Below are 13729 nucleotides of genomic sequence, written 5' to 3' on the forward strand. Positions count from 1 at the left end.
AAACCCTCCTGCAAAGCAGTGAGCTCCTCAAACTGCAGGGGCTTTACTTGCTTCCTGTTGGGCTGGGGTCAATGTCCCCAAAGGAAGGCAACATGACAAGACAAGTTAGGACCCAAGCTCTGCACTCTGGAAACTTACAGCTTGCATGTTGATTGGGTTTTCAATAGTATTTTAATATTTAAATTTAAAAGGCACAAAATAATATTTAAAGTCCCTCCCTCACCCCTGCTCCATGGAAGCAAATGTGATGACCAGTTTCTCGTGACAGATCACTCCAGAAAGGGGCTGGGGTTGTGGCTCAGCAGTAGAGCACTTGCCTCCCACATGTGAGGCTCTGGGCTCGATCCTCAGCACCACATAAAAACAAAAAAACAAAATATTGATCACTTCAGAAGTAATCAATGCATATTTACAGTCTTTTTTTTTTTTGGGGGGGGGGGCTGGTACTGAGGATTTAACCCAGAAGCACTCACCCACATCCCCAGTCCTTTTTTAAAAAAAAAATATATATATTTTTTAAGTTGTCAATGGACCTTTTTTAAAATTTATTAATTTATTTAAATGTGGTGCTGAGAATCGAACCCACTGCCTCACACATGCTAGGCAAGTGCTCTTCCACTGAGCCACAAACCAGCCCTAGCCCTTTTTATATTTCATTTAGAGGCAGGGTCTCACTAAGTTGCTGAGGCTGGTTTTGAACTCACGATCCTCCTGCCTCAGCTGCTGGAATTAGAGGCGTGCACCTCGGCGCCTGGCCACTTGTGTAAGCTACCGTGAGGAACCTGCTCTGGCAGAGGCTGGGGACCTTGTGGACTCTCCCGGTACTGCCTCCCCAGCACACTCTCTCCCTCACATAATGTCCACTTTCCTCTCCTTTCTAGAGAGCCCACGGCCAGGGAGATGACTGTGTTGTGACATCCATCAAGGCCAAGAAGGAGGAAGGAGAGGCCCACGGCCAGGCTGCAACCTGTCCGGGAGCACCCACCTCAGCCTCTTCTGCCGGAGGATTCTCTGGCACTGTGGTTGTGCAGGGCAGTGTGGACACCAGGGACATCAGGGTGGGCGTGCGGCTGGAGCCCTTCCTGCATCAGGTCGGAGGGCACCTGAGCGTGATGAAGTACGACGAGCACACGGTGTGCAAACCCCTCATCTCCCAGGAGCAGAGGTTCTACGAATCCCTGCCGCTGGCCATGAAGCGGTTCACCCCACAGTACAAAGGTGAGCGCAGGCAGCCAGGCCATACCAGGCAGGCTCCTCTGCTGGCCCCAGTGCTTTCCGTGTGCTATGGGAGTGTGAGGTTGCCATGGAGACGTGCCCCTCTCCTCACAGGGCCAGGCTTCACTGTCCTAGCTTCTCTGAGCTCTTCAAAGCCTCCAGGTCTGGAGTGTGATCCACTTGGCTTCCCTATGCATTAGCCTAAGCCACCAGGCTTCGGGGAAATCGAAAATGGACTAAATTACACCCTAGTTGCACTAGTCCCTGCCATGCTGGTCTGTGCCTTGGGGGCGTCATAGCTGGTCGTATGACTGTGGCTAACCACAGGACAGGTTGAAGCCTCCTTAACCTCCCTCTGGAGGCCCAGGCAGGAGGGGCTCAGGAACCTCAGGCTGAGTCAGGGATTGGAGAAGCTGGGACATGCTCGTTTAGGAACCAGAATTTTTGCTCTTATCTAGGAAAGGCAAAGCCAGGAGATGAGCCCGTGTCAGAGTGTAGCTGGGGAAACCCACGGATGCAGCACGTGTCCCAGGTCTGAGCACCAAGTGGCTCTGGGGAGAGAAAGCTGGGTGTGGAAGGATCTGCTCGTCTCCTTGTCTGCTGCCCCTTGCCAGGATCCCAGGGCAGGTGTCTGTCCACACCTGGTGTTTGGTAAATGAGGCTCACAGGGTGGACTCCACAAGGTGGCTCTCGCAGTGCTGGGCTGAGCGCCCAGAGGGAAGACCTCCTTTGAAGAAGTTTAGATTTCACAACTGCAAGCGGCTGCCCTATTGTCAAAGGGTCCATGGAGAAGGCAATCATGACCTCCAAATAAGTTCAGAGGAAACCCACTTGTGGGTCAATGATCAAGACAACACAGGGGATAAGACCATCAACACTGGTGGTCATTCCCAGAGTACAACACTGATTCTCAGAACACCATCTGGGGTCAATCAACTTCATCACAATTGTGTGGGTGTGCATGCTCTCGGTCCTCAGGCCCCACCTAGACCTGTCAATCAGAATCTTTGGAATTCTGGGGTCAGGCCCCAGGAATCCATATTTAGCATGAACCCAATTGAGAGCCACTGATAGGGGGTGACCAGGGCCTCGAGGCCCAGGTATTGCTTCTGAGCACTGTTCCACACATGCCTGAACTTTAATCTAGGCTGCCAGGTTCTCCCGAGAATCTGAGACAAGATAGCTCATCATCATGTCCTGAGAGACAGGAGAGGACAGTCCCAGCCACCTCCGCAGGCCCCTTGTCTCCCCCCGTTGGGCTGGGCCGAGTCTTCCAAGGCCGCAGGCCAGTGTTGCCTGGCTGGTTGTGGGTCACTGTTCATCTTGTCAGAGCACCCACTGGAATGAATGTCTGTCCTTTTGCAACTGAACTTAACCCAGCGAAGGGGTGGCAGGCCCTGGCATGGGGCGGACTCCTGCCAGGAGCATTTCATGCTTGTTCAGCACAACTGGGCAGCTGAGGAGGACGACAGGGCCCCTGTGGGCAGAGCCAAAGAGGGAAAGGGGTTGCTCTGGTCTACAAGAGACCACAGACCAGCGCCACCCTGCACCTTGCTGGCACCAGGCCAAGCCTCTGGTGAGACAGCACCATTCTTGGCACCCCCAAGCAATGCTCTGTGGTCCAGATCTCTGCTCAGCCAGGCTTTCCCCTTTAGGTGAGGCCATCCTGGAGACACCCTCTTGGGGGCTCTGATAACTCAGAAATTACCAGTGCTCCCCAAATTATAATGGGGATATATCTCAATAAGCCCATTGTAAATTGAAAATATCATTAATTCAAAAATGCATTCAATAAGCTTGGTGTGGTGGCAAACACCTATAATCCCAGTGACTCAGGAGGCTGGGGCAGAAGGAGAACAAGTTTGAGGTCAGCCTCAGCAACTTAGCAAGACTCTCAAAATTTAAAAAAGGACTGGGGATGTAACACCCTTATGTTCAACCCCCAGTACCAAAAGGTTTTCAAAAATGCATTTAATACACAGAGTCTACCCAGCCCTGGAGCTTAGCAACACCGCACCCAGGAGTCTTGGTTGTTCCCCTCATGATCGTGTGGCTCACTGGGAGCTCCAGTTCACTGCCCCTGCCCAGCATCAGAGAGAGTACTATGCCACCTCGGGGTGGCCCCTGGAAGGACCAACACTCAAACATCAATGTGTAGTTTCTACTGGATGCATGTGGCTTTTGCACCATCATCAAGTCAAAAAACTGTAAGTCAAACCACCCTGTGTTGGGGACTCTCTGTAACCTGAGCCAAGGTCAGAGCTGAACCATCAAGGCCCCAGTCCTGCCTTCAGGGCTTCTGACAGGAGGTGGTGTTTCCTCAGAGAGGTGCCTTCACACAGCAGTGATGAGGACACTGAGATGAGACAGTAACTAAGCACCCACCTACCTGCGCAGGCGCTGGGGTGACCCCCAAACATGAGGCTCTGATGAAGCAGAAACACAGAGCCCACACTCACCATTCCTGCAGGGCCAGGGTCCAAACACCAACTGACACAAGACAAAAGAAGACACTAGAAAAAGGCCCAGAACCAAGGAGCACCATGGGATTCATCCCCATACACCCAGGATGGAGCAGGAAGACCACAAGCTGAGATCAGGTTGCAGACAGGGCGGGTCCTGAGGGCTCGCGGGTCCTGCAGGCTGCTGGTTTCTCCAAATCTGAGAAGTAGTTGCAGCTAACTCTAGTGTTTGCTCTGTGCCTGGCACCTGCACATGGTCTCTGGACACTAATTCATATAACCCTCACAAGCCCCTGGGGCAGGTACCTTTATTACCCCCTTGGCACAGATGAGAAAATTGAGGTACAAAGAGGTGACCTAGCTTGCCTGAGGCCACACAGCCAGGGACAGGCAGAGTCAGAATTGAAGCCCCAAGGCCTGGCTCCCAAGGATGGGTTCTTGGCCACAAAGGGCCACTCCACCAAGCTCCACTGTTACTAAAGGGAGGGACTTAGGGTGTCAGTGCTCAGGAGGTCACCTAGCCCAAGGAGAGAGGAGATGTGGCTTGCTGGGAGTTACTCAGCCAGTGATCTCATGTGAGGGGAACGCGAATGCTCATGAGGCTCTCTCAGTGATTTCCCGATTTCTCCTCAATAGGAACAGCCCCTTAGAAAGAGGGGCCATTTCTGATGTGGCTGCCACCTGCCACAGAATATGCCCTCTGCATTTTAACTGCCTTGCAGCAATGGCAGCAGGGGAACCTCAGGTTCCTCAGGAACCTCCTTGTGCCAGAAGCTCACTCTGGACCTTTGCTGGGCTCCCCAGGCCTTGGGGCTGCACCCCTCTACCTCTGAGTCTGCCCGTCAGCCTTGGGCGGATGGGGACATACTCCTAAGTCCAATTGGCTAACACTTCAGCCGGATTCATATTACAGACGGCGGTGAGCAAATGTCCTCATAAGCTTAAAAATAAATACATGACAGAATATTCACCAAGACTCAGGAAGCTGCTCAGCCAAACTCAAATTGCTGAGATGCTTTGAGTGTGCCAATCGTGGTAGTAAGCACTCTTGTTTGCCAAGCCGGCAGGGACCCTGGTTGAGGTGCGTGGGGAGGACTGATGAGTGGGGTGACAGGTGTGGTGGTGGGGGCTCTGGCTGGGCCCCAACTTTCCTGGCCAGGCAGTGGCCACAGAGGTCTGGGAGTCCCTGGGCCTAATCCCCATAGGTACACCTGACAAGCTGAGGCTGGGCTGAGCTGCTCTGGCTCTTGATTAAAAGAACAACCTAAGTATTAAGGAGCCTGGAGTCCATGGTCATGCAGAGCAGTCAAGTGCAAGCAGCTCCAAACTGTGCAAGGCGGCTCTCTGCTAAGGATCCCACCCAGCAGGGCCAGCTTCAAGGGAAGGGCTGAGCAGAGCCACAGACGGGTATATGAGAGACTGGGAGGGAAAGTGGAGACAGACGCTGAGCCCATCAGAGGCACACTCAAAGACAGAGAGGCCAGGACGCAGATCTGGCAGCGTAGCGCTGACAACATGAGAGATGGAAATGACTTCTGCATTTTATTGGTTTTGCGTTATCTACACCGCTGCTCTCCATTTAGTCAGACACTCGGAACCGATGAGATCAGGCGAGAGCTGGAGCCTGGAGAAGTGGGTGAAGGTCACATTTCTTGTCCCTCCAGAAAGTCCTCCAGGGTCCAAGCTCCCCTGCACCATGGTTTCTGACAGCCCTGTCACTACAGCTCTAAAGTGCAAAAGGTCAGAGGGTTGCTAGCTTGAACTTTACAAAATCTGAAAGAGCCCTGCTCTGAGCCAGGACACCTTTCTGGGTTCCCCAGGCAGGTGGAGGTCCCCAAGGACAGGGTGGACACAGAGGCCAGCCCACTCTCTCCCCGTCACACGAGGAGGAATGGGTTCAGGTCAGTTCTCCTCCCTAGAACAAGCACAGTGATGTCCTTCTTGAAGGACACGGGGATGGAAATGCAAACCCCATGTCCTGGGCTTCCGGATGCTCCCAGGCCTCTGTGCTGACAGCCTCTCCTGAGGGGGTGAAATCGTGGCTTCTCTGTTCTGGATCACAGAACAGGATGACCAGAGCCAATGTGACTGGGGACACAGCAGGAGTGCTTCTTATGCACACACAGTAAACACAGTGTGACAACAATGAACACTCCCCATAGAATCTCTGCCTCCATATAACGGTGTGTCCCTTCTTCTGTGCCCATGTCTGGCGTGGCCCTCTCAGAGCTCCATCCCATAGCAACCATGCAAACTTGGCTCTTCAGCCTCCTGGGCCTCCATGTGCACCCACGACCACCGCCCAGGCAGGTTGCCACTCTGAGATCACAAATGAAAAGCACACAGTATCATCTCGGGGCCACACACAGTAGGCAGAAAGACACGGTAATTATGTTACTGTTGTGACTATGTCCCCAGCCTGCCGTTAGCTCAATGCTCTCACATGCAGAGTGGTGACAGTGGGCTTGTTCCAGGATGAGGGCTGGTGTTAGCCAAGCTGCAAAACCCCAGGCCCAGGAATGGTATTATCGTTATGATTATTTCACCAGACAGGAACCTGGGACGGGATGGCAAAAAGTAAAGATTTTTTTTTTGCAGGAGCTGGAGAGAAAATGTCCCTCCCAGGCTGCAAAAATTAGGGAACTGGGAATCTGAGATGACAGGATAGACCCAAAGAGTGCTGAGCTAGGCACCAGTGGCCCTGGAGAGTGACTTGCTGAATTATAGAGCAGCCCTGGGAACAAGGGTCTGTACCGAGCAGCCCTGGTGGGCCTGGCAGGGACGTGGGCAGGGAATTCAGCAGCCTTTACTGCCAGCTCAGCAGAAATCACCACTTACACTTGGGGGTGACCAAGGGGCTGGGGGAGGAAACGGACAGCGTGGAGCACATACAAACGTGCAGCCCGCCCATGCTCTCAGCCAGGGTCCAGGCAGAAAGCAAATGGTGCATTTGGGAGAATCTTTCCAAGGTGCCTTCGGCTTGGCGCTACCAGGAGCGGGGTGCACCCAGGGTAGGCAACACTGGAAAGCTGAAGTCCCAGGTCTGAAGGGCAGGGTGAGGGGAATAGCGTCACCAATCCAGCATGCTTGAACACAGACCTGGTCAGTGACGTGGGGAGAAAGCCATGGCACAAGAGCCCAGACTTCCTCCTCCCACCCTCCCATGCCTGCAGGGTCCCCTATTGGCCAGAGCCATCAGGATACAGGAGCACAGGGAAGCCACTGGGGCACTGCATAGGGTCAGCCCCTCCACACAAGGCAGGGCAGAGAGAGCACAGAGTGTCGGAGCTGGAGAGCTGACAGAGAAGACTCAAGAAGCAGGGGCAGGAACAAGCCTGTTCTCAGAGAACTGCCCACCTGGCCACATCTGTGCTGCTGCCTACACTGGGGCAATGACAGTCACCACTGGATGCCAGGCTCCAGGGAAGACGCCTGGCTTCTACCACCAGAGCCACAGGTTGGGGAACTCTCACAGGTCTCTGGTTTCATCAGGGGACCATGTCCACCAATGACCTTCGTGTGCCCATGCCTCTGGCCAAGAAAATGGCGGGCGTTGGTGTAAAAGGCAGAGACGGGCAGAGTGAAAGAGGAGCCCTGAGTCCTAGAAGGCTGCGGGAGGAAGGATTCCTGGAAGAAGCTGGTCAGAATAGGAGAATGGAGAGGAAAGAGAGGATGATGAAGGAGGCAAAGAGTCAAGGGAGCAACGGGAGAACCTGGCTTCCCTTCACTGCCGTCCCCAGAAGAGGGACCAGCCTTGAGGCCCCCTAGGTGGGACATATTGGGCTGTGGCATGCCTGGGAAGGCGGGACTGTATGGAAAGGGACAGGACTTCCAGAAGGGAAGGCACAGGGCTGGCTTCTGTTTAAAGCAGGAGGAGCAGAGACAGGGGATAGAGCAGCGACATGCGGACATCAGCCCAACGCCATGCTCTGCAGGCTCCTTGACATGGGGCCCATTCAGGGATAGGATCAGGTTTACAGGAAAGCAGGCCAGTCCCATGGCCCTTCCTTGAGAGAGGAGTTGGGAAAGGGGGAGGTGGGTCAGTGCCCACGTCTGCTCAGAGGGACGTTCCATCTGATCTCTGCCCGTTTCCTCTGTGTCCTGCAGGTACCATCACAGTGCATCTCTGGAGAGACAGCAGGGGCCATCTCAGCCTGGTCGCCCCCCCACTGAAGGAGAACCGGGAGCCCTTCAAGGTCTCCCCAGATTCTGCAGCAGTGGCCATCTGGCAGACACTTCAGCAGACCACCAGTGGCGGTGGCTCCCGGCCCCTGGCCCAGCTGGCGCACTCCCTCAAGGAGAGGTGAGAGCTCCTGCACAGACGACAGAAAGCTGGGCGCTTGTCCCTTGGCAGGGACCAGCACAGTGCCCACCTGTGCCCAAGGCCAACCTCTCCCCTGGGGGGGTTGGCACCGAAAAAATGAGAAATTCAGATAAAGGCTCTCTCTAGAATAACCACTGTGGCCAGAGACAGGAACGGGCTTTCTCCAATGCTGCTTCTAGAAGGAGGATTACTGTGCATTTTACCTCAGAGGTTGATGCACATGTGCTATGGAGCAGGTACTTGGTAACTATTTGTTTAATTAAATATCTGTTTCACCGAGACCATGAAGTGTCTCTGGGGGGATTGTGCTGAATAGAAACCCTGGAATAGTTTATAGGAAGGAAGTGTGGCCAATTTCTCTCAGAAGTCAGCTCTTTCCTTAGCAGTTAGGACAGAAAAAGGAGAGAAGTCCATGCAGCACACCATCAGTGCCTAGGGACCCCAGAGACCCAGGGGCCTGAGGTCCTCGCAGAGATCTCCAGAGCCTCTGATAATGTGTGCTGGCCTTTCTCAGACAGAAAGGGATCCCTGGGGATTTTTAAAACATTTATGGGAAACAAAAGGGAACTAATGCAGTGACAATATGGCCCTCCCCAAGGAGCCCAGTGGATCTAATTAAGCCTCTTGGCTTGGCAGGAAGCAGCACACATCTCCATTCTCAAATGGAGATGCCAAGATGCAGAGAGGCCAGGAGAAGGAGGGCAGACCAAGGCTCCTGTCTCCCACAGCCCCCACCAGTCCCATTCCCCATGGCCTTCTGAGACCTCAGGAGATAACAACATGCCAGGGTGTAGAAGCCAGCCTGACTCTGGGGCAGGCGGGGGGGGGGGGGTGTCACTGTCCCATACTGTGTGCCTCAACAGTGAGATCATTAATACACCAGATCACTTACAAGTGAACTTGAATCACCTCAGCCCTCTGAGGGGTGACACACCTGAGGAGCCACCTGGGGCTTGAGAGGATTGCACTGTGGTGTGATCTGGTGAGCAAAGAGGGCACTTAGGACCCTGCAGCTGTCTCCTGGCACCTGGTGAGAGACGTCCTGGAAGTCAGCTGGGGACAGCACTTGTCAGAACCTGTCCCAGAGAGCCTGGGCAGTCCACACAGGCATCCTTCCCTGGCTTCTGGCTGTGGCTGCCCTGACTGTCATCCTGTGCTCCCCACGCCTGCAGCCCCGCCAAGGCGCTCCTGAGGCCTGAGTTCCACCTCAACACCCAAGTCTCCTCACTGGTGCAAGATTCTAATGGAAACCAGGTTGAGAGGCGGGGCTTCAACCCATGGGGCCTGCACTGCCACCAGGCCCATATGACCCGCCTGTGTGCTGAGTACCCAGAAGACAAGTGTCACCGTATCCTTGCCACCCTCTGCACCACACATGGTCCCACAGGCAGGAAAACACACCCAGAAGGAGCAGTGGGAGATAGAGAGAAGGAGGCACAGAGACAGAGGAGACAGAGGGACATGGGGCAGGGGTGGAAAGGGGAGACAGACACACCCAGGGCCAAGGGATTGGGACAGGGAGAGAGAGACGGAGGTGAGGGGTCATTTGAAGGCCAAGACCATAAACCTTGGACCTACAAGAGATCAGATCTCTCCAAAAGAAAACTTAAGAGGATGGAGACGTTAGACTGGGAATTAAGCTGAATGCAGTGTCCCTGGTAGGGCCATTGACATGTCTCCTGTCACCTAGGCAGTAGGATGAGTAGGGATGGGGTTTCCATAGGGAGAAGGAATGAGTAACACCACTCTGGGTGAAGGTAGGAGGGGGTCAGAGGGCTGGCTGAGTCCACCCAAATCCTCCCTGCAGATGTCTTCCCATGGGCCCCTGGGGCAAGGAGGGCGTGCAGGTCCTCCCTTAGGGAAGTGCCCATGGGGTGGACTCTGAGAGGAGGCAGACACCCCTCCCCCCCCCACAGACGGCCATATCCTCAGTGAGCAAATTTAGATTTGAAATGCCCCTCCATCACCACTGGGCTGCTGCCTGCAAACAGGCGACTGGTTTCACAGTATTTACTAAGACACATCTGCAACCTTAATCCCTAAGAAGCTTTTGCAGGATAATTACTCCACTGAAATTAATATTCCTGCAACTCATCTCCGAAGCGAACATCAACCCACTTCTCCCAAAAGGTATTGGCCCATTCAGTGACTGGAGGTTTTAGCCTTATGATTTTCTGCCATAAAATGTAAATTGGGCATGGCCTGCCAGGGATTTCACGCCTGCATTTAAATTTCAATCTCAGAGCAAAATGGAAAAGAGAAAAAAGGCTCACATACTCATAAACTCCCCCTAAATAAATGGACTTATTAAAGCAGCCTGCAAAGCTAATACCTTGCATTTGTAATAGCAAGGGCTTGCCTGTAAGGGAGGAAGTTGGAGTGAGTGAATGACAGTCTAAGCAGGCATTTCCAGACAGCTTCTAGGGCATGCTAACTGCCTCAGAGGGACAGTAGCCTTGATGTCCTCAGAGTCTTTCCTTAACTTAGCATGACTAGGGTTCTTGCTGCTGGAAAACGTAGTGTCACAGTACACACATCCCTGTATCCTGGACCTGAAGATGGGGACCCGGCAGCACGGAGACGATGCATCCGAGGAGAAGAAGGCCCGTCACATGAGGAAGTGTGCACAGAGCACCTCGGCCTGCCTGGGCGTGCGCATCTGCGGCATGCAGGTAGGTGCAGAGCAGGGGTGGGCATCTTGGCATGTCTGCTGTGGATGAGCATGTCTCCCCACACCCCTCCCTCCCTGCAGAGCCCATCACTTTTAGGGAGCAACTGAGGAGGCCAGAGACCACTTTTGCAATAAGGACATGCATCTCTTGGTCTGGGGCACATTGGTTGTTTTGGTCTTGCTTTTGCAGTGCTGGGGATGGAACCCAGAGCCTTGTGCATGCGAGGCAAGCGCTCTGCCTCCAGCCCACACGCTGGGTTTTATTAAGAGCATCCTTCAGGATAGTCATGTCAGAAGCCCACCATTTTTTAGCTCCATCTTTGGCAGCTGAAACCTTCTGCAGTGGCCCCATGGTTCCTGCCCATGTTGAGAGAGACCTTTGATGACAGTGTGTGGCAGGGACTGCAGAAAGAACTGAGAGGGGGTGCACTCTGCCTTCCTGATCCCGTGCCCTCTGAATGATGAAGCAGAATCCTGTCCTCCATATGGGACTCAGTCCGCTCTTGGAATTCTTATTAGCCATTCTCTCTTCTGCATCCACCTTTTCTGCTTCTGATGCCTGGTTTGGATAAAAAAGTGAGCAGATCATAACCTGCCAAGCCCAGACCAAGGATGGTTCATTTTCTTCTTGCCCAGACCCCCCGTTTCATCATTGCTGTTCCAGTATGGCCTTGGCAGGGCTGCAGAGAGCAGGGGGATAAACTGCCTCCACTCCTTCACTCTCTCAGTCTGTCTACTCCAAGCAAAACCAGACACCGATTTGACGGTAAACGTTATAGCTTTCCTTAATTGAAACTGCCACCCCTTGAAGCTGGAAGTTGAGTCTATAAATTCGTTGCACAGATGTCCCTGGGAAGGCTTGGAACGCAGTCCTCAAGAGAATGGAGTGTGATGATTTGTGGTGTAAATGGAATCTCTCTCTGGACCTCAAACCTTCTGAAATTGATCTGATTTATTTAGAAAGTGATGCCTGTCGTGTATTTATGATGGCTAATTTAGCAGCCGATCTCCAGCCCTCCAAAGGCGACACCAAGCTTATCAGATCTTTCTGATTTTTTTTTTCCCCCAACACTGGTTTTCAGTAAACATATCATGTAATCTGAAGGCAAGAAAGACTTGAGACGCTGTCTTAGCCAGGTATGGGTGGCCCTGCCCAGGTGTGCCAAGTGTCCTCTGGCGGTGCCAGCCATGGGCCTGGGCTTAGTTTCTGCTGTTGCCTATGCCATCTGAATGAAATGGGGGCGGCTGCCATGGTCCCCCATCAACATCTCTCTTCCATCTGCTCCCTTCTGGTGGCCAAGACATGTCAGAGGAGGGGAGGGGAGATGGTGCCAAGGATAGGCACCACCAGCCGCACAGAGCAGCTATAAGCCTCCCTCCTCCACTCAGGCCTCGCTCCCCCACCCAACCCAGCAGCTGCACTGTCTGCCTGCAAACTCCGCCCACACCTGACCTAGCCTGTCTTCTCATCTTCAGACAATTCGCCCCACTCTACCTCAAGAACCAATACTGTTTCCTTAAAATCTGCAGAGAAGGGGCTTTATAAACTTTGTTGGGAAGAATTTAATCTAGTTGGGTTTCCAAGGCCATTGGCTGTGATTTCGGATTCCTACTAAAGCTTTCTAGCTTGGGTTTGCTAATATCTAAATTGAAGAAGGCCAGAAGCCAGGGCTTAAATCATCATTTGGAGGTTGACATCGGAAATTCACCAGAGAAGAGATCCAAATCTTTGCCTCATGGGTGGAGGGTCACCCCTGTAGGGTGAAGGATCTTTAGACCTTGGATTACTATTAAAGACTTGCAGAGAGAGCATTTTAAAAAGTAAAAGCGACAGTGGGGTGAGATGGAATATCATTTTCTGCTCTCTTCAGTTCCTCTTGCCCCCCCCCCCCCATCTCCTGGAAATCTGTTCATTGACTATGGAAGCTTGACTGTCGAAGGGGCAATTTTTTTAAAGTTTACAATTCCAATTCTTCACATTTTCTCTTTCTTCTTTTCAATGTAAGGTTTATCAAACGGATAAGAAGCACTTTCTCTGCAAAGACAAGTACTATGGAAGAAAGCTCTCAGTGGAGGGCTTCAGACAAAGCCTTTACCAATTCCTGCACAACGGAACCCGTCTCCGGACAGAGCTCTTGGAACCCATCCTGCACCAGCTCCAGGCCCTCCTCTCCGTCATCCGGAGCCAGAGCTCATACCGGTTCTATTCCAGCTCTCTCCTTATCATCTACGATGGGCAGGAGCTCCCAGAAAGAACCCCAGGTGGCCTGCAGCCTCAGGAAGCTCCTCAGAAGGCCCGTGGCAGTGCTCCAGGAGGTCTGGCCAAAGTTGACATTCGGATGATCGACTTTGCCCACACGACATACAAGGGCTCCTGGGATGAGCAGACCACCTACGATGGACCAGATCCTGGCTATATTTTTGGCCTGGAAAACCTCATTGGGATTCTGCAGGATATCCAGGAGGGAGAATGAAACTTCTTGGCACTATCTGGAATTTTCTGGGCTACAGATTTTGCAAAGGGACCTATTGGTAGCTAGGATAGGGTAGATACCCCTTAGATGTCTTTTCTAATAATCAGATCTACCTTCAAAGGCCATCTCTATACATGGCAGACTATATTAACCGTTGCTAAAGAAATACACCCCGGAGGCAATTCCACATGCCGGGCACCTCCTGTAATGCTGGTCGTCTGTCGGCAGCACCGAGGAGGAGCAACAGAAGCAGAGGCCAGCACTGCAGTGAGTCTGGAGCATTTGCATCTACAAATGCTTTCTTGTCATGCTGCAGTCCTCCTGGCTGTGAGAGAAAAAAAAAAAACCCTCCTGGAAGAAGTCTTGAAGAATGAGTTCCCAAGTTCAAGGATTTTTCTGCCTGTGTGAGCTGCCGGCTCCACGGGCACACAGAGCCAACCAGTGCCTCTTACCTTCCTAGAGGAGTGGGTATGGGTGAGACCCACTTGCCTGTCTCACCTGCTCTATACCCAGGTTCTCAATGACAAGGCCACAGGCTGGGGGTGCACCCTGATTGTCGAGAGTGTGCCTCACATGCACAAGG

At 53.0% G+C, this 13729-nt stretch overlaps 1 protein-coding gene across 1 annotated transcript in view; it reads left to right on the forward strand.

The window, feature by feature from the left end:
• Ip6k3 (inositol hexakisphosphate kinase 3) overlaps positions 1-13146 on the forward strand; it is a 41635-nt gene extending 28489 nt beyond the window's left edge. Inside the window, exons 2-6 of the mRNA XM_071613818.1 lie at positions 882-1218; positions 7785-7980; positions 9174-9349; positions 10498-10673; positions 12679-13146. Of these exons, the coding sequence (XP_071469919.1) occupies positions 882-1218; positions 7785-7980; positions 9174-9349; positions 10498-10673; positions 12679-13146 (1353 nt within the window). The remainder of the gene's footprint in view (positions 1-881; positions 1219-7784; positions 7981-9173; positions 9350-10497; positions 10674-12678) is intronic.
• The last annotated feature ends 583 nt before the right edge of the window (positions 13147-13729 follow it).

Source organism: Marmota flaviventris, chromosome 6, assembly GCF_047511675.1.
Source record: "Marmota flaviventris isolate mMarFla1 chromosome 6, mMarFla1.hap1, whole genome shotgun sequence".
NCBI lineage: Eukaryota > Metazoa > Chordata > Mammalia > Rodentia > Sciuridae > Marmota > Marmota flaviventris.